This window comes from Cnephaeus nilssonii, assembly GCF_951640355.1.
Source record: "Cnephaeus nilssonii genome assembly, chromosome: 11".
Taxonomy (NCBI): Eukaryota; Metazoa; Chordata; class Mammalia; order Chiroptera; family Vespertilionidae; genus Cnephaeus; species Cnephaeus nilssonii.
In genome coordinates this window covers 68,114,220-68,134,595 of record NC_137082.1, presented here as the reverse complement: position 1 = coordinate 68,134,595, position 20,376 = coordinate 68,114,220, and the positions used below count along the sequence as shown (strand labels likewise).

General features: G+C 49.3%; 1 protein-coding gene across 2 annotated transcripts in view; it reads right to left on the bottom strand.

Moving 5' to 3' along the window:
• Positions 1 to 16,113, bottom strand: part of SLC13A3 (solute carrier family 13 member 3) — a 64,319-nt gene extending 48,206 nt beyond the window's left edge. For both annotated transcript variants that reach the window (XR_013814197.1, XM_079784220.1), the window contains exon 1: positions 15,956 to 16,113. Coding sequence is in view for 1 of the 2 variants with exons in the window: in XM_079784220.1 (XP_079640346.1) it covers positions 15,956 to 16,066 (111 nt within the window). In the remaining variant the exon portion in view is untranslated. The remainder of the gene's footprint in view (positions 1 to 15,955) is intronic.
• Positions 16,114 to 20,376: the final 4,263 nt, after the last annotated feature.

Below are 20,376 nucleotides of genomic sequence, written 5' to 3'. Positions count from 1 at the left end.
TAGCAGATGATCTACAACTTCAAGTACAACTTCAAGTTCTCGGGGCCATTCATTAAAAGTGTTCCCGGGGTGGCTCACATGCCACAGCTGCCCAGGCCTCACTCACCATTCCGGAGCCAGACAGGTGGGTGGGGCTGGGTGGGGGCCCCGCCGGATGCAGGAGCCCCCTGCAGCCTGGCTCAGCCCCAGGAGGACAAAACAAGTTGTTCAGAAAAAGAGGCCAAAAAAAAAAAAAAAAAAAAAAGGCCAACTCACTGTGTGACCTTGGACAGCTCCTTCCCCTCTCTGCACCCCAGTGTCCCTTCCAAAGGGCATCTCAGTCCCATCAGGGGGTGGGAGGGGGTGCATTTAAAGCCCCACTCAGGGCTTCTCCACCTCCCCCTGCTCCTGACAGCCCCCACCCCCAACACACACACACACCTTGGAGGCCTTTCTCTGGTGGAAGTGAAACCCAGTCCACAGGCATAGGGGTGGGATCTGCCTTGACATCTCTTCACGGCTCTTTGACTTAGTTTCTCTGTGATCCGAGGACCAGAGGTGATCAGGAGGGGCCGTCATGAGGACCCAGGAAGATCTTGGATGTTTTCTTTTTGAACACCTGCCACACGCCCACCTCAGGCAGTGCCCTGCCTGATGCTCTTCCTTTGTATGTGCTCAGGGCTCCCTCCTGACCTCCTTCAAGTTAAATGTCACCCCTTCAGGTATTTACTCAAAGCTTCCCTTCCCAGGAAACCTCCTGACTCTGGAATTGCACTATCCCGTTCCTGACTCGCCTCCCCTTCTCTGTTTTTTTCTCTCTGGCACGTATCATCACCCGGCACCATAGTTCTTGTTTGTTTTTAACGTCTCCCCCTAGAATGTCAGCTCCGTAAGTATAAGGACTTGTGACTATTTGGTACCCTGCCGTGTTCCCCGAGAATAGCACATGGAGTGGCATAGGTGCTCAATTTATTTTTGACTGGACGTACTAACTACTTGTGGGCAATGCCTGCAGCAAACACTGAAGAAATACCCATGTGATTCTGGATTCATTCTGAAAATATTTATTAAGCACCTAGTATGTGCCAGGCGCTGGGGCACCCTGGTGAACAAGACGGACAAGTACCTATTACTTTGCTCTTTGCAGGACTTCACTGTTCACAAAGCGCTTGGTTCCCCTGGCTCCCCGCAGCAGCCCATGAGGTGGGCAGGCCCGTCTGACAGATGTGGAAACCCGGGCTGGCAAGGGAAGTGCCTCACTCCCACTCACAGAGCAAGCTCTTGGTCAAGCCGGGATTCATCCTGGGTCAGCTGAAGCCACATCCTTGGGTGCCTACCACTCTACCTAACTTCTCTCGGGCACTGGGGGGTCTGCCCTGCCCCTGATGTTTTCAGTTCTCTACTGTTTATCATCCCTCCCCCACTCTGGTCCAGCTGGCATCCCGGGAGCTGATACGGTTGGTTAGTAACAGGGAAGTGGGTCCTGCTCCTGAGACCGGACCTGACAAAGACTTCCCAATGCCCACAACCCCTCACTTCTCATGGCTCTGGGGCTCCAGGCTTCAGGCCAAGAATAAGAACAGCAAGGGAACGTACACGGAGGTTATTCTCTGAATAAGCACTATCTCATTTAACCTTCCCAGCAACTCTTCAGCATGACCTTTCTTCCATTCTATAGGAGAGGAAAGGGAGGCTCAGAGAACAAAAGAACCTACACAGTAAGTGAAGGGAGGTTGCCAAGAGGACTCAGAGACAAGTTCCATCCCCTACAAAGCCCTTCTAGACCACTGGATCCATGGGCTCATGTGTAATGCAAACAACAATGTTACTGCTACTACTGACAACACTAACAGCAAACATTGACCCAGTGCCTCATATATACCAGGCACAGACCAAAGTATTTTCGGTCTATGAGCCAATCTTCACAACACCCCTGTGAGGTAGGTCCTATCAGTGTCCTCATATTATAGAGGAGGAAACTGAGGCACAGAGAGGTTAAGTAGCTTGCCCAAGGTCACACAGCCAGGAAGTGGGAGAGCAAGACTGGAATCCAGGAAGTCCAGTGCTAGGGTTCATACACTCACCCTTCTGCCCCTTCCCCCTCAGAAAGTTACTCGGGGCAGACCCCTCTTCCAGGGGAAGGTCTAGGTCCCACAGCAGGAAAAGATCAGGAGCAGGACACCAAGCCAGGCCTCCCAGGTGGATGGCCAGGTTAGCGGGGGTGAGATGGTCCTCTCAGAACAGGCCTCAGTCTCCCTGACACTCCCAAAGCAGGTGTTAGGTTGCATCAGCCCCCCGCCAGGCTCCACAGGGCCTGGACACCCCAGAGTCTAGTCCTGGTGTGAGCACAGCAGGCCATATTCCCAAGACTCGCGTCTCAGAAAACTGCTTGCATTGTGGGTGTTTGGACTCTGCCAACACCCTGTTCGGCGCCATGAGGAGCTTTGCTGAGTCCTAGCCCTTTCCGGAGAAGTCCAAGGGGGCAGCAGGGAGGGGCAGGACGTGGTTAAAAGCAGCAGGAAGAATTGTCCTTCCCTCTCTCCCTCACCCCGGACCTCCAGAGAAAGGTGCCAGCGAGCCCATGAAATCCCCCTGTGAAGTGGAGGGGACAATCCATCGGGGCTGTGAGTGGCAGCAGAACATGAGCCCTAGTGGCTTCTCTCACGCAGGGACAGACCCTGTCCCCGCCCACTACAAGCCCAGAGGGCGGAGGGGCGGCCAGCTCTGTCCAGCGGAGCCCAACGCTGGTCTCCGAGCCCAGCGGGGAGGCCAGGGTGGTTTGTCTTGCCTGAAATGCCCCCCGTTTCCAAACCCTCTCCACCCTGGGAGCCTTCTGCCAGGCTGTGTGCCCAGACACAGCATCTCCCGCCCGGGCCGCAGTTTCCTTGGCAGGAAGTGGGACCTGGCCGCGCCTGCCTCACAGCCTTGTTGGGGGCATCGGGGGAACGGATGCGTTTAGGACAGGGGTCCTCAGCCTCGGCATCACTGACATCTGCGGCTGGACAACTGGTTGTGGTGGGGCTGCCCTTTGTTGTGGGGTGGTTAGCAGCAGCCCCAGCCTCTTCCCACCGGATACCAGTAGAACCTCCCTCCTCCTGCCAACGGCGACCATAAAAAATACCTCCAGACATCGGCCAAGGTCCCCTGGGGGGCAACATGCTTGGCAACCACTGATGGAAAGCGCTTCCCAGAGCTCAGAACACAGTAGGCGATTTGTCCGTGAAGGCAGCCAACATTTGTTTAGCCCTCTACAAGCATCATCGATGATTATCAGACCCATTTACAGATGAGGAAACTGAGGCACAGAGAGGTTAAGTAACTGGCCTGAGGTCACACAGCATGTTACAAAGCCAGAGTTCGAACCCAAGCAGCCAAACCCAAGCTCCTGTTCATCATGCTTACCCACCCCTGTTAGTTCCTGTCTTCAGAGACCTCCCCGAGACTTCCAAACAGCGTCAGAATGACGTGTCTCCCCCCCCCCCCCCCCGAGAAGCCTTCCTTGAGGTCCCCCGCCCCATCCAGCCTCCACTGAAGCGCGGAGCACGGGCTTTCCACAAGGCAGACCTCGGCTCCTGAGCCAGCCCCGCCGCTCCTTCAGTGGCTGTGAGGTGCTGGGCAAGTGGCTTCACCTCTTTGAGCCTCAGCCTCCTCACCTGTAAAATGGGTGCATCGCCCCAGTGTCCACAGCACGGTGAGAGCACAGACTCTGGAGCTGGGATGTCAGGGTTTGGGTCCCAGCTCTGCCACTTTCGAGCTCTGTCCCCACACCCCTCCGTGCCTCAGTTTCCTCGTCTGTGGATGTGGGTAATAACCGCGCTTGCCCCACAGAGCCGCGGTGAGCCTACATGAGCCAGCAAGCAGGTCGGAGGTGCTGTGAACCCTGCCCGACACTTCACAAGCGCTAGAGAGGTGTCGCCTATGGCTCTTAGGAGGGCTGTTTGGGGAGGAGGAGAGGGCACGAATGAGACATGTGGCCCAGGACAACAACACACTGGAATCCACTTCCTGCAGCTTCCCAGGGACCAGCACATCCCTACAGGAGAGCTTACTTCTGTTGAAATGGAATTCCTTTTGTAGCCCAGGCTGCTGATGAGGATCCCCGAGGGAGAGTCGAGCCACGGGGCCTGGGCAGTGGGCTGGCTGGCAGGGGCATGCTCGCCTCCCCAGCCCTTTCCCAGTGTCTTTATCCAGCTGGGATCGCGCTCTGTTCTGGGTATCAGTGCCCACACCCCGCTGGCACAGGTTCCTTCCCACGGACTGCCTTTCCCCCCTGCGAATCCCAGGGCCAGGGAGACAGAGCCAGGAGCCTGGTGCTCCTATTTTGCAGATAATAGCAGCCGCCGCCATTTTTTATGGAGCCCCTACTAGGCATCAGGCACTCGCATACCTGCCCACTTTGTAGTGGGGAAATCGAGGCTGGGGAAGGGCGATGACTTGCCAGGTGGCCGTGTGGCTCTTTGTCTCTTCCGGTGGACTTCAGCTGGAGAGAGTGGCTGGGGCACACGTGTGTGGCTTGTCGAGCCGCGCGAGGGTGCTGACTCTGTGTCTTCAGTGTCTGGGGGTGTCAGAAAATGCTGCTCCTCAGTCCAGAGGGCACTGTCCTGTTGAGCCCGGTCAGGAAACATGATCTTGGTCCCTGCCGCATCACGGGGAATCACGTTGGCCTGTTTACACACCTGGCAGGAGCTCTGAGGAAGCGGAAAGTTGGCAGAACCTCAGAGGAGCCGCTCCGAGGCCAAGGGGTCTGTGTGAGCGATGGGCCACAGCATGGTGGGGGCACAGGTGAGGGCTGTGGGACCACCTGGCTTTGGAGACTGGGGAAGTCCCCCTACGCTCCGGGCTTCAGTCTTCCCAGCCGAAAAACGAAAGGGCTGGGAACCCTGGTTCCAGCTCAGAGCTCCCATATGAACTGATAGTCGTCTAGGCTTTTAAGAAGTGCATGTCTTCTGAAATCAGAGCTACCTGGGTTCAAGTTCAAATTCACTATTTACTGAATGCCTACTGTGGGTCAGATGCTGTCCTAGGCACTGGGGATGCTGGGCCCAGGCCTTCAATTGCTCACAGCGGAGTGGAGGAGGCAGACAATGAACAAATGACAATCATTTCCGATTGGGATGAGCCACGAAGGGAATAAAGCAGGAGGCTGTTTTACAAAGAGTTTTGTGGGTAAGGAGGGCAAGTGTTCCTGAGAAGGGAGCACTCCTAGGAGGAAGTACCATTGGAGCTGAAACCTGAATGACCAGAAGGATCCAGCTCATTCCGGGCAGACAGCAAATGCAAAGGCCCTGAGGCAGCAGCAAGCTTGGCAGGCTTGAAGAACCGAAAGAACTCAAAGCTATTCTCCCACAGTTTCACAGGCCGGAAGTCTGCATCCTTCTCACCGCGCTGAAGTCAAGGGATCCTTGCAGTTGGCTCCTTCTGGAGGCTCTGGAAGAGATCATCCCTGGCCTTCCAGCTTCTAGAGGCTGCCTTCCCTTCCGACTCTGACCTCCATGCCTCCCTCTTGTACAGGTTATGGTGGGTCCACCCGGATAATCAGAATAACCTTCACATTGATTGGTTGCCTCCCATACATGCCCTGACTAGGGCCAGGAATGAACGTGCAACTCAGGTACGTGCCTTTGACCAGGAATCGAACCCATGACCCTTAGTGCGCCGGCCGATGCCCTAACCACCGAGAACCACCAGGGCAAGATCTTTATCTTTTATATATATACATTTTTTTTCCAGAAAGGAAGGGAGAGGGAGAGAGAGATAGAAATATCAATGATGACAGAGAATCATTGAGCTGCTGCCTCCTGCACGACCACTCATAGAAGGACAGTAAAGAACATCAAGGTTACTCCCTTTCTGATTCTTCCTTCAATTTCCCTCCAAAAAAAGTCTCCGTTTGGTACTAGCTTGTCATGAACACCTCTCTCGATCACTTCCCGCCCTTTATAACAAAGAAAGGGCAGGTCTCAGGCCCTCAGCTTCCAGCAGGCTGCATGGGGCTGTATGGAGCCAGACTTAACCAGCACAATATTTACTTATGCACTGCTAGTTTTCTTCTGTTAGTCATTCATGATCCTTATTTTACGTACATGATTCCGTGATAACATATTTTTTCTAAGTCATTGGATTTATGTGTTTTTTTAAAGGTGGGGGGCAGTAAGGCATTAACGTAAAAAATAGGTAAGTGATAGGAATGGGTAATTAAGTGGTAGGAGGATCTGGCAAATATGTTGTGAGCGGTATTTGGGTGATGGAAACCAAATCAGATCCCACACATTTTGGGGGTGCATGTGGACAAATTCCCTGTCCGAACTCTCTGGGATTCAAGGAGATGATACAAGTTAAAAGCACGAGGCAGTATCTGGCCAGAAGGTGTTCAATCCACAAGGCTAGATTTGTCATTTTCTTGCTGTTTCCAGGGAAATTTTTTTAGGGGAAGACTCAGAACCCTGCCCACCCTGTCTGCTAAAACATAGGACCCTGAGAAGAGGAACTGATTGAAGTAATATTTAATAGCTGTGTGACTTCAGGAACATTACCTAACTTCTCTGTGTCTCACACTCCTCATTTGTAAAAATGAGGATAATCATTATTCCTGCTTCTTATGGCTTATGTGAAGAGTAAATGAAATAAAATGTGAAAGGCATGTAAAATAACGTAAGATAAATGGTGGAAAAATCAGAAGTTATTATTATTACTAGTGGCCCGGTGCACGAAATTCATGCACGGGTGTGGAGGGGGAGGGTCCCTCAGCCCGGCCTTCACACCCTCAAGGGATGTCCAACTGCTGGTTTAGGCCTGATCCTGCTGGCACCTAACCACTCTCCTGTCTACCTGCCTGATTGCCCCTAGCCACTTCTGCCTGCCAGCCTGATCGTCCCCTAACTGCTCTCCTGCCAGCCTGATTGATGCCTAACTGCTCCCCTGCCAGCCTGATTGCCCCTAACTGCCCTTTCCTGCCAGCCTGATAGCCCCCAAGGCTTTTATTAGTATAGATTATTATTAGGGAAAGGGGGCAAGATTTCTCTGCGAACACACAGGGCTGGTATTTATTTGCAAGCCTGCATTAAGAGTCTCATCTGTCCCAACTAGCTGTCCAAAGCCAGTCCCCAAACCTCCACTGCCAGGATGGCCATTTCTGGAAAACGGAGGCAATCCCTCCAGCAGCGTCCTGACTTCCTAAGCCTCCAGCACTCTTCACAGCAAGAGCCGGGACCCTAATGGTGCTGGAAACTCCCACCACTGCGTTCCAGAAGTGCATCCCACTCCTTTCCGTCCCTGCGGACAGCGTGCGGAGCCAGGAAGACATACTGTAAGAATAGTTCCTCCCCCACCCATCTGCCCTTCAGATTAACCCCAGCCTCCCTGAAGACCAGCTCACCAGTCACCAGGGGACAGGTGCATGAGAACCAACCCATTCGACCAATCAGATTCCTAGGACCTCAGAGCAACAGTGGCCTGGAGACGTCATCCAGCTGGAAAACCCAAATAAGCACCACGCACCCTAGTGCGGAGCTCGATCCGCCTGAGGAAGAGCCCCTTCTCCTCACTGTGCAAAGGTATCAAGGCTGGCTACCAGCAGACTTGCTTTGGGATGTGGGTCTTTATAGGGGTGGTAGTACAGACCCAAATAGGGGCCTAGGGCAAATGCCGGAGCGTCTCGAACTTCTTTGCTGATCTGATAGCTGCAATTTTGCAAAAGTTTTTGGGAACCCATATGTGTGCAATACAACCTGCCTGGGTGCTTCCAGAATTTCTATGTAAGAGAGGCTTAGAAGCGGCAATCTGATGTTGGGAGTGGGGGCGGGCGTTGAGGACGCTTGCCTTGAAGCTGCATGTGCACAGCCAGCATATTTTTGTCAAAGCACCAGACTTTGTTTGGAGAAGTTAACGGTGGTTAAGATTACCCAGATTGTCTTGAAGCTGTGTTTACCTAGCAAATCCGCTCTGTTTGTTCGAAATGTATGTCACAGATCAATAAAAACAGCAATGTTCTCTAAGGACGCTTTTGTTCACATTGTGCATTAGATTGAGAAACATGTCAGTTATTAACTCCAAAAATATAATAGTGATAAATGTCTACATTTATTAAGTATGCCAAGCATGTCAAACTCACGGGCCACGGGCCACATGCAGCCCACAATGAATATTTTTGCGGCCCAGCCAATATAATGGTATGTAAAAACATTTTAATAAAAATTTAGTAACTTAATTTTTACAATATCCTGTAACATATAATTATTAATAACGAACTACAACGTTTGCTAATGACTGATTACCTTAATCCTGTTGCACTCATTTCCCTTACGTGCCTTACGCGCAGGCGCACCATTTCTCTCCACTAATACTAGCAGCGAATATTTTAGCAACCAATTGCCACGTCATTAGTCTTGTACTGACTTGTTTGGTGTGTGCAACAGGAAATATTTCGCTTTTGGAGAACAAGAAAAATAGGTTTACTTGCGTGACGCTTATTAATTTGTGCAGTTATTCAGTGTCTGGTAAGTTAATGTTCAAGACAAAATATTAATTTTTATTAAAATGCTCTATTATTTTATGTTAACGATTACTCATTTATTCCAGCCCTTTGTATTCAGCATGTCTCTATCGAAATAAACCTACGTTTCTATGAAAATTGAAGCTTTTGTTTTTTTGCGGCCCGCATAAACTTAAACCTTGTTTATTTGGCCCGTGTTAGCCTTTGACTTTGACATGCTTGGCGTATGCTGATAGGAATTTTGAAGGAGGCTAAGGCCTCCCAAAAGGTCAGACTTGCCCCTTGTACGTTTGTCAGTCATGTAAAAGGTAGCGAAGTCTAGGGCCACCAGAGGGTCCTCCCCAGGGACCTGTAGGGAACCAGGGGAGGTTTTCATTCATTTGTAACTAAGGGAAGAGGATAAATGCAGTGATTAGAAGTACAGACCCTGTGCAGAAGCTTTTAGTTTGATATATAGTCCCATTCATTTATTTTTGCCTTTACTTCCATTGCCTTTAGGGTCAAGTCCATAAAACATTCTCTATGACCAAGCTCCATAAGTTTGGTGCCTATGTTTTCTTCTCTGTAACTTATTATTTCAGGTCTTATGTTTAGGTCTTGGATCCATTTTGAATTAATTTTTAGACATGAGGACAAACTGTAATCCAGTTTCATTTGTTTGCATGTGGCTTTCCAGTTTTCCCAGGACCATTTATTGAAGAAATTATCTTTACTCCATTGTGTGTTTCTGGCTCCTTTGTTGAAAATTATCTGACCATATACTAGTACATGTGGTTTTATAGCTGGGCTCTCTATTCTGTTCCATTGATCTGTGTATCCGTTTCTCTGCCAATACCATGCTGGGTGTTTTTTGTTGTTGTTGTTTGTTTGTTCTATCTTGTTCATCAGTTTATCATGCTGTTTTGATTATCATAGCTCTGTAGTATAATTTGAAGTCAGATAGCATGATATCTCCGGCTTCATTCATTTTTTTCTCAGGATTGTTTTGGCTACTTGGGGTCTTTTGTGGTTCCTTACAAATCTGACAGTTTCTCATTCTATTTCTTACAAAACAAAAAGGCAGCCAAACAGATGGGACATGATATTTCCAAACAGTAGTTCAATAAAGGTTTAACTTCTAAAATATATAAAGAATTCATAAAACTCAACACCGAACAAACAAATAACACAATCAAAAAGTGGGCAGAGGACCTGAAAATACACCTCTTCCAAGAAGACATACAAACAGCCAATAGATATATGAAAAGATGTTGAACCTCACTAGCAATTAGGAAATGCAAATCAAAACTACAATGAGATACCACTTCTCACCTGTTAAGTGGCCATTATCAAACAAGCAACAACAAATGTTGGAGAGGTTGTGGGAAAAAGGGAGGCCCCATTCACTGCTGGTGGGAATATAGACTGTACAACCACTATGGAAGCAGTCTGAAAATTCCTCAAAAAATTAATAATAGAGCTACCATATGACCCAGCAATCCCTCTCCTGGCTATATACCCGAAAAACTTGAAAACATGTATTCACAAAGATATATGCACCCCTACGTTCATTGCAGCATTATTCACGGTAACCAAGACACGGAAACAACCTAAGTGTCCTGCGATAGAGGACTGGATGAAGAAGATGTGGTACATTTCACAATGGAATACTACTCGGCCATAAGAAAGGCTGAAATTCTGCCATTTGCAACAAGATGGGTGGACCTTGAGAATACTATGCTAAGGGAAATAAGTCGGTCAGAAAAAGCTAAGAACCGTATGATTTCACTCATATGTGGGATATAAAACTGAAACTCGTGAACACAAACAGCAGTGTGGTGGTTGCCAGAGGGAAGGAGGGCTAAAGGGGACCCTGATATATGGTGACAAGAGAAGATTTATTTGACTTTGGGTGGTGGGCACACAGTGCAAGATACAGATCTTGTAACATAGAAACCCACACCTGAAACCTATATGGTCATATTAACCAGTGTCACCCCAATAAATTTAATTTTAAAAGGAAGAGAAAAAGGAAGTACAGGCCTTGCATTCTTGGCCTTGTATAGGCTGTGTGACCTTGGGCAAGTCGCCTAACCTTGCTGAGCTTCCATTTGCTCATGCCTTCAATAGCCATGCTAACAGCAGCTGCCTCCCTGGTTGTAGGACAATGCCTGCGAAGCTCTTAGCATGGTGCCTGGCACATAGTAAGAGTCAAGCACTCAATAAGACATCTTGCTCATCCGGCTACCACCATGGCAGGGGTTAAAGGCATTTCTGTTTCCCGTGCATTCTGGGGTTCACAGGAAAGCAGATTCAATGCACAGCTAATGGAGTTTTAAGCTTCACACCTCCTTCCCAAACCCCATACTCAGTCTTGCATGTGTAAATCCGTATGCTTTTTCTTAAATAGAGCCCCTCAAATACTACACACTTCAGACCCCATAACACCTGGATCTGCCTCTGGGTTCACAGATCTTGCTAGAGGGCAAAGTAGAGAGAGAGAAGCTCCCAGAACCCTCTGCTGAGGAGAGAGACCCTGTGCGTTTCATCTCTTCTTCCCTGGAGCTTCGCCTAGGGCATAGCAGACCCATCCATCCTTCTACCAGGCAGGCAACTTCCTCTCTCAACCCTCTCATCTCAGTTCTTGAAACCGGCAAGGTGATCGCCCCCTTTTACAGACAAGAAAAGTGAGAGCCAGTGAAGAAAGGAAGTTGGCCCAAAGTCCTGAGGTCAGCAAGTGGCCTAGGATGTAATGCTTTTTGAAAAAGTGACCTAAATCCTTTCCAGCATTTATTGCTTTTCTTTTCTATGTCAAGAGAGTCTAATTGGAAAGTCTAGTTGGATAATTCCACACTAAAGGGCTTGCCTGAGTATTGGCTCTGGATCTCCTTGGCATCGCCTAGTATCACCTCCTTACTCCCCAGGCCTAAGGAGGGACCCTTCCTCTAGGCAGCTCTCTCTGAACACCTGTCCCAGCTCCCCTGGTCTCTGCTGGTAGGTACTGGGTAACACACCACTAAACTACACCCTCTCGTTACTTTTATGAACATTTAACCCTTTGCACTTGCTTGCTTTTTTTCTCGATTCCTTTATTCTAATGCTAACCATGTCGAGTCACACTCGACATCCGAGTGCAAAAGGTTAATATCTCATTGAGGGATGGTGAAACAACTTAGTGCCCTCCCATGATGCTTCAGATGGACTGGGCACAGGTGAGGGACCCCATAGGGACCTAAGGTACCATCTCCTTTCAGCCCCCACTGATGGTGATTTTCATCCAACACTCTTAACATCAATCTGGATCTCCTTTGATTTTCAAGACTTTCTTGGAGAGTCTGAAAACAGCTTGGGTTCTGGATTCTGAGAAGCTAGGGACTGAACCCCCACTCGGCTGCTTGCTGTGTGATTCTGAGCAAGTCACTTCATCTCTCTGAGCCTCACTTTTCTTCTCTGGAAGATGGGATAAATAATTCCCCCACCCCTGTGAGGGGCATCGAAAGGTGAAGAGATTAAGAAGTACCAATTGGTAGTACAGCATAGGGAATATCTCTGTATATAAAAGCCTAAGTGACCAGCTGACCGGCTGACCGTTCGACCAGCTGACTGGTAGCTATGATGCGTGCACACTGACCACCAGAGGGCAGATGCTCAACGCAGGAGCAGAAACCACAGGCATGGAAACATGGAAAGGACTGATGAATCTCAGAGGGAAGTGGGGGGCGGGGGAGAAGGGCAGGAAGAAATTAATCAAAGATCTTATATGGATACTAGAGGCCTGGTGCACAGATTCATGCACCAGTGGGGTCCCTCAGCCTGGCCTGCACCCTCTTGCAATCCGGGACCCCTCGGGGGATGTCGGAGAGCCGTTTTCGGCCCAATCCCTGCAGGCCAGGCCGAGGGACCCCACTGGTGCACAAATCCATGCACCGGGCCTCTAGTAGTCAATAATCCTATCTAATAATAGACAAATATGCAAATTGACCGCACCTTCGCCATGCCCAAGCCACGCCCACCAGTCAAACCACGCCCACCAACCAATCAGGACAGTATGCAAATTACCCCAACAAAGATGGCAGCTAATTTGCATATCAAGACAGCGTCAAAAGAAGCCAAGAGCTGCAGAAGGGAGTAAAGCTTCGGAGAAGCAAGCAAGCCGGGGGGAGGAGAAGGGAGGAGCGGAGGCGAGGCCAGGGGCGAAGGGAAAAGCAGGCAGGCTGGCGGAGAAGGCGGGGCGGGCGACAAGGGAGGAGCGGAGGCGGGGCCAGGGGAGAAGGGAAAAGCAGGTGGGCTGGCGGAGAAGGCGGGGCGGGCGACAAGGGAGGAGCGGAGGTGGGGTAGAGTGCAGCAGGAAATCCTATTGCAGGATTTTTCCTGCAACGGGAACACTAGTGTTATATAATAAAAGGCTAATATGCAAATAAGACCGAATGGCGGAATGACCGGTTGCTGTGATGCGCACTGACCACCAGGGGTTAGACGCTCAATGCAGGAACTGCCCCCTTGTGGTCAGTACACTCCCACAGGGGGAGCGCTGCTCAGCCAGAAGCCGGGCTCACAGCTGGCAAGCTCAGCGATGGTGGCGGGAGCCTCTCCTGCCTTCGTGGCATTGCTAAGGATGTCCAACTGCCGGCTTAGGCCCGCTCCCCTCTGTTAGTCAGACATCCCCTGAGGGCTCCCGGACTGCGAGAGGGCACAGGCCGGGCTGAGGGACCCCCCCAAGTGCACGAATCTCCTGCCCCAGGCCTCTAGTATTATAATAACTATGTATGTATGGCGGCAGACGGGTACTGCATTTATCAGGGTGATCACTTCATAAGTTATATAAATGTGTAATCACTGGGTTGTACACCTGAAACTAGTATAATATTGTATGTCAACTGTAATTGAAAGATAAAACATATTTTAATAAAAGAAAGGATTACATGACATGAAGCACGGAAGGCAAAGCTTAGCGCTGCACCTTGCTCCTAGCCAGTGTTTGTTAAACTTGGCTGTCCCCATCATGCAAGGCTCCTGGATTAAAATCCACCAGTATATTATTAGGCGCTTACTGTATACCAGGCTCAGGTCTAAGAGATTTACATGTAAGTCATGCACCATTAACGACGGGGATATTTTCTGAGCAATGCGTCTTCAGGCCATTTCATCGTTGGGCAAACATCACAGAGTACACTGACACAAACAGAGGTGGTATAGCTTACTACACACCTAGGCGACATGGTACGGTACCAAACAACACCAGGTTAAATCAAGCACATGGAAATCAATACAATCAAGAGACAAAATATGAGACATATGAAGCTCCTGCTGGTGTAACATAGCTTATTGTTTACAGCAAACTTCTTTTCTTTTAATCCTCCCCCGAGGATGTTTCCTTATTGATTTGAGAGAGAGGGAAAGGAGAGAATGAGAAAGAGATAGAAAGAGAGAGAGAAACATCGATGTCAGAGAAAAACATCAATTGGTTGCCTCCCGTACACACCCCAACTGGGATCGAACCCGCAACCTTTTGGTGTACAGAACGACACTCCAACCAACTGAGCCACCCGGCCAGGGTGCAAACTTCTTTTTACAAGTAGAAAAAGTACACTCCAAACAGCAATAAAAAGTATAGTCTAGTATGAAAATGGGGCCACATGCTAAACCTGGCCAGCTCAGGGGAGGCCTGCATGGAGGCTTACACACATAAGGTGGTCTGAACACAAAAATTCTAACTAAAGGTGAGTCACGGCGGAAGCCAAGTCCTGGGCATGCAGCTTCCTTGGCTAAGGTCGCGTTTACCTCAAGTGAACCTATCTGCCGTCTCTGTGCATATCTGATAAGATGCCTTTGGAATGTGTAATCCCTGCTTTTCCAGACCCCTCAGGGCCTAATTTCCCACCAGACCATGGACCACGGAACCCTCCTGTTATCTTATTCTCCGAATACCTTCTCTGTGCTGTCAGTGTTAACTGTTAACTACCCCATAGCCACCAGGGTAGAAGTATGTGTCTCTCCATCTCTGTCCAGCCTCAGAGACGTCCCCGCTTCGCTCTCTCCCACCTCCCCAATCTACCACCAAGTGGATTTCATGTAACCCGCTCACGCCTCCACCTTTGGCCCCAATCTACAAAATACACTGTAAGAAGACCATTTCTCAATCTGTTGAGATTCTGCTTCCCGGCAATTGTCGTCATTTTGGCTCAAATAAACTCATAAAAAGTTCTCTATGTAATACTACACAACCAAAAACAAAAGAGGGAAATCAGACCTTTTGCAACAGCATGGTTATACCTGGAGATTACTATGCTGCGTGAAATAAGCCAGTCAGAGAAAGAAACACGCCCTACTACCTCACTTGTATCTGAAATCTAATGAACAAACTAAACTGATGAACAAAATCGAAACATAGAGACATGGGACAGACTAGCAGCTGTGGTAGGGGAGGGAGGTGGGGGAACTGGATGAAAAAGTGTGAAGGGATTAGTCAAAAAAAACATACAAAGAGAGGAAGAAATGGGGATGGGAAGAGACTTTGCTTGGGGTGATGGGCGGGTGATGCAGTGTGCAGGTGTTTTATTGAGTTGTACACTTGAAACCTGTATGGTTTTGCAAGCCAAGGTCACCCCAATAAATTCAATTAAAAAGTTCTCTACAGGTCTGCGCATTTCTTACATTGACAGCAGTAAACGCGCAAACCAGTAGCATCGTGGTTTGTTATCAAGTATCATGTTCTGTATATACTGGCATGTGCTGCACTTTTATGGGGCTTGGCAGCACAGTCGGCTCGTTTACACCGGCATCACCACAAACGCGTGAGGATGGGTACAGATTTATCACGGTGATAACTTCATAAGCCACATAAGTCTCTAATCGCTGGGTTGGACACCTGAAACTAGTATCATATTGTATGTCCACTGTAATTAAAAAATGAAACATTTTCATTTAATAAAGGATTCAATGAGATGAAACACGCAAGGCAACGCTTAGCGCTGCACCTTGCTCCCAGAACTTGTTTGTTAACCGTGGCTCGTGTTTTGTCCCATCAGGAGGGCTACCTGTCACTTAGGCGGTGGGAGTTTTTGTGGCTCCATTATAATCTTACGGGACCACCATCGCATATGCCATCAGAACATCCTTATGTGTATGACTGCATTGCCTCATTTAACAGTCACTGCAACCCTAGGGATCAGCACGGTCATTTCCCCCAGAGGTGTTAAACTCGGAGAGGTGAACTGACTTGCTGGGTCACACAGCTGGGCATGAAGTGCTCGTTGTCATTGCCCGGTGAGAGGTGTGTCAGCGCCAAGCCTGTGGTTGGCGCCCAGTAAGGAGAAATCAGAGTGAGCAGATCCAGAAAGCTGGTGGGACTCGGGCTGGGAAAGGGGGGAAAGAGCAGGAGAAGGAGAGAGTCGAGGGGCGTCTGTCTAGCCTAGGACCTCAGTCTCCCGGCCTCTGAGCTGCGGAAGCGGGGGTCCTGCGGGTGGCGCTGCCTGGGAGGCGGGCGGGCGGGCGGAGGGGCGTTACCTTGGGCGGGAGGGCGAACACCACCGGCAGCAGCAGCAGCGGCGCGAGGAGCAGCACCAGCAGGCGCCGGCTGCACCACACCTTCTTGGCCAAGACCGCCAGCACCGCCATCTGTGCGAGCGCGCGGGCGGGGGAGCCGGCCAGCCCCGAACTGCCGACTCCGGGCCCCGGCGCCCGCTTAAAGGCCGGGGGAGGATCCAGCGAGGGGACTCCGCCTTCCCCGTGCACTCCTGGGCGAAACAGGACGCTGCCAGCCCCCACCCCCAGCCGCGGACTGGATGAAAGGGGCCGGGGAACGTTAGAAAAGTCAGGCAATAACTAAGCAACCGGACTCCAGCCCTGCAGGCAGCTCGGCCTCGGGTGCAAGCCTGCCGACTTTCCGGTTCTGTGGCCCCGGGCAGCTGTCTGCATCTTCCTCGCCAGGGTTGATTCCCCCGGGAACCGTGCGACCATGACCGTGGGAGGCCTCAAGTACTCACTGGTGTTTCCAGGGTTCCGATCCAGGCGCTGCCACGAGCTAGCTGCCTGGGCCGGAGCGCCGGCCTCTGAGCCTCAGTTTACGCCTCTAGCTGGTGGGGGGGACGGTAAGGACGTCACCACCAGACAAGAGGTCCGCGGGGTGGTGTGGCTGAGATACTGTACAGCATGGCCTTAGCACAGTGCCTGGCTCCGAGCAAGCCCTGGGCGAACTCCTGTGCGGCTGCCACAGCCGTGGTGCTGTTTTTCTGATTTCCCCCAGGCGGACCGCGCCTGGAGGAGGCCTTGCCCCCCGCCCCCTGGATAAAGCACGGGAGTGCAATTGCGGGGTGTGTGGTACTGGCATCCTTCGCTGTTTAAGGAGCTGCCCAGCTGTTCCCGCCGTGTGGGCACCCCTGTACATGGCCATCAGTGATCCAGCTTCTCCACGCCCTTGTCAGCGTGCGGTGGGTGGCGTCACTCGTTTTAGTTCAGCCTTTCTGACAGGGGTGCATGGTGGTTTTAATCCGCATTTTCCTAGTGGCCGGTGATGTTTCACATCTTTCTGTGACCCTCTTTGCCATCTGCGTAGCCTCTTTGGTGAACTCTCCCTTCTTATCGTTTTGCCCATGTTCAATCTAACCGAACTGGTTGTTTTCTGCTGTTGCATTTTGAGAGTACTTTATTCTAGACAGCAGTCCTTTACCAGAGATGAGGTTTGCAAAGATTTTCTCCCAATCTCGTCATCCTCTTAACAGCTTTTCACAGAGCAAACATTTGTGATTTTGGTGGAATCAAATTTATTGTTTTTTTGTTTGTTTGTTTGTTTTGTTTGGTTTTTTTTTTTTTTTGAGAGGTTGATGGGGGAATCATGCTTTTGGAGTCAAACTCTTTGCACAGCCCTGGATCCCGAAGATTTTCTCACTTCTTTTTTCCTAGACATTTGATAATTTGTAATTTTGTTTATATTTAAGTTCATATGTTCATGTTTACTTGAGGAGTGAGACTTAGGCTGAGGATTTTGGTTTTTTCTTCATTTTCTATTTTTCCTGTCATGGACCAATTGCTGCAGCATCATTTTTTCTACAAGTTTTCTTCACTCCGTTGACTTACTTTAGTACTTTCGTCAAAAATCAGTCAGGCATGTGTGCTAGATCTGTTTCTGGATTCTCTATTCTGTTCCATTGACCTAACTGTCTATCTCTTTACCAAGACCACGCCGTCTTCATGACTGCAAGATATCGTCTTTAAATCGGGGAGACTGACTCCTCCCATTTTATTCTTTCTTGAAAAATTATTTTAATCCCTGGCTGGTTTGGCTCAGTGGATAGAGCGTCGGCCTGCGGACTGAAGGGTCCTGGGTTCGATTCCGGCCAAGGGCACATGCCCTGGTTGCGGGCTCGATCCCCAGTGGGGGGCGTGCAGGAGGCAGCCGATCGGTGATTCTCTCTCATCATTGATGTTTCTATCTCTCTCTCCCTCTCCCTTCCTCTTTGAAATCAATAAAGAAATATATTTTAAAAAAATTATTTTAAGCTAAAGCAACAGGAGAAAATCTAGGTGGGGCCGCTTTGGCTCACTAAGAAACGTCACAGAGACAGAAGTAAGCCGAGACATTAAAATACATATCAGAGCACCAGGCAGTCTCCAGAGCCCTGTGCTGTTCGGGAAACTGCTCACAGCAACGAACAGCCACAAACTGGCCAAAGCTGAAACACTTCAGCGGCTGAGTCGCAGGCCTGTGACTGCGGTGGAGACCCGGCTGAGGGTGGGAGAGATGAAGAGCGGCTCGCAGAGGAGCAGATGGAAGACGCCTCCGCAGGGTCACGAGCCTTCTGCCTGCAGGGCCAGAGGCTGAGCCGAGGAACACTACCGACTGACAGTGGGTGAGGAGGGCCCCGCTTAGACAGCACTGCTGGGCCAAGCCCCTCGGGAGGTTGAAAGGCCAGCAGCTGTTTCTCAGACATAGAGGATTGTTTGCTTAGTTTCCCCTCTGCCCCAACTGACCTGATGTCAGGTTTAGCCGGGTAAGTCATCAAAATAAGCCTTCCTCCAAAGTAAGCTGAAGAGAAATACTTTGCATCCGGGAGAAGAAACATGGTGAAGACAGGCTGAGGTTGTCAGGGCAGAGAGCTGAAGAAAGGAGGGCAGCCCGACCCGGCATGGCACAGTAGTTGAGCATCGACCTATGAACCAGGAGGTCACGGTTCAATTCCCGGTCAAGGCACGGGCCAGGGTTGCGGGCCTCGATCCCCAGTAGGGGGCCGTGCAGGAGGCAGCGGATCAATGATTCTCATCATTGATGTTTCTATCTCTCCCCCCCCCCCCTTCCTCCCTGAAATCAATAAAAGTGTATTTTAGGAAGGAAGGAAGGAAGGAAGGAAGGAAGGAAGGAAGGAAGGAAGGAAGAAAGAAAGAAAGAAAGAAAGAAAGAAAGAAAGAAAGAAAGAAAGAAAGAAAGAAAGAAAGAAAGAAAGAAAGAAAGAAAGAAAGGAGGGCAGAGTTAAAGAGGACAATGACTGGGAAACCCTCTGTGGGGAAAATATTTCTTCTGTGGCTTTTGCCACAGTTGTGGGGAAGTCCTTTATACGCAGCTAGTACCATACCTGCGTTGCCTTTGATGGGCTGTCCTTCTAATTAGCTCCATCTGCTTCCCCAGGGACTTCACAAGCGGGGGCACAGAGTGCTCTCAGGATGAGAACTGAGTTAGCAGAATCCAGTTAGATGGCTTACCCCTCCTAGAGCAGCTCTAGGTTAAAATGAGCCACTGAACTTGGCTCACCTTAGAGGAATCTTTCTCTGGAGAACGGCAGAGATAAGAAAAGAACAGGTCAGCCAGCTCTTCATCAGGCCTAAAGGCCCTTTGCCTCTATGGCATGGGCTTTGTTTACCGGCCCACTAGTTAGTCTTCAGTGTTCTGGCTCAGCTCATTCCCACTGAGAAGGCACTTCAAACGGAATGACTGGTAACAGAAATGTGGTGTTGGTTGCCTTTCTGACTGCCCTGGGCAGGTGCCTCCTGTTGAGACCAGGTGAGCTTCATTTGCACAATGGGCAAATTATCTGCATCTTTAAAAAGGGCACAATTATTTACCCCTTTTCATAGACTATGTAAGAAATAGAGGTTGATTAATAAGAATTTGCATTTATTGGCTATTGCAAGGTTGTTTCCATTTTTTTAATTTAAAATATTAAGATAATTATTATTGGAAGAGCTTGTTGATATTCAAGCACTGGAGAGTTTAATAGCTCCAGATATGTGGTTGCCTTTGGTTCTAGGAATATTGAAAAAAAAATCTAATTTTCCACATTCACTCTTCTCCCTATTTGGGGAAGAAAATGCCCATAGACATTAATTTTCCAAATTGACATTCATTTTGTTGCAAGATTACGTATTTTCAATGCTGCTGTTAATTGGATTACTTCCCACTCCCTGTAATTTCCAGGTTTTTATTTTCTCTACCTCTCCCCTTTCCAAGTTGTAATTGTGTCAGTCTTAACCTTATCATCTAAGGATCAAAGGAGATCGGATTACAGGCAACATTAAATGCACAGGACATTTATTTTTAAATCTTTCCTGAGTATTGGGACTTTTACCAGGGGCTGTTTTTGTTAGTCAGGGCATACATGTGCCTATGTATTATTTAATCTTAACCATGAGTGTATTAGATTATTTTGCTTGATGGATTTAGGGCTTAATTCATTTAATAACAAATTGTTTCCAGGTGAAAAAAAATATTTCAGCTATTGTAGTTCCTTTGAATTTTCATGTAAATCTTTATTTTTTCAAAAATATATTTTATTGATTTTTTTTTTACAGAGAGGAAGGGAGAAGGATAGAGAGTTTGAAACATCGATGAGAGAGAAAGATCAATCAGCTGCCTCCTGCACACCCCCTCCTGGGGATGTGCCCTCAACCAAGGTACATGCCCCTTGACCGGAATCGAACCTGGGACCCTTCAGTCC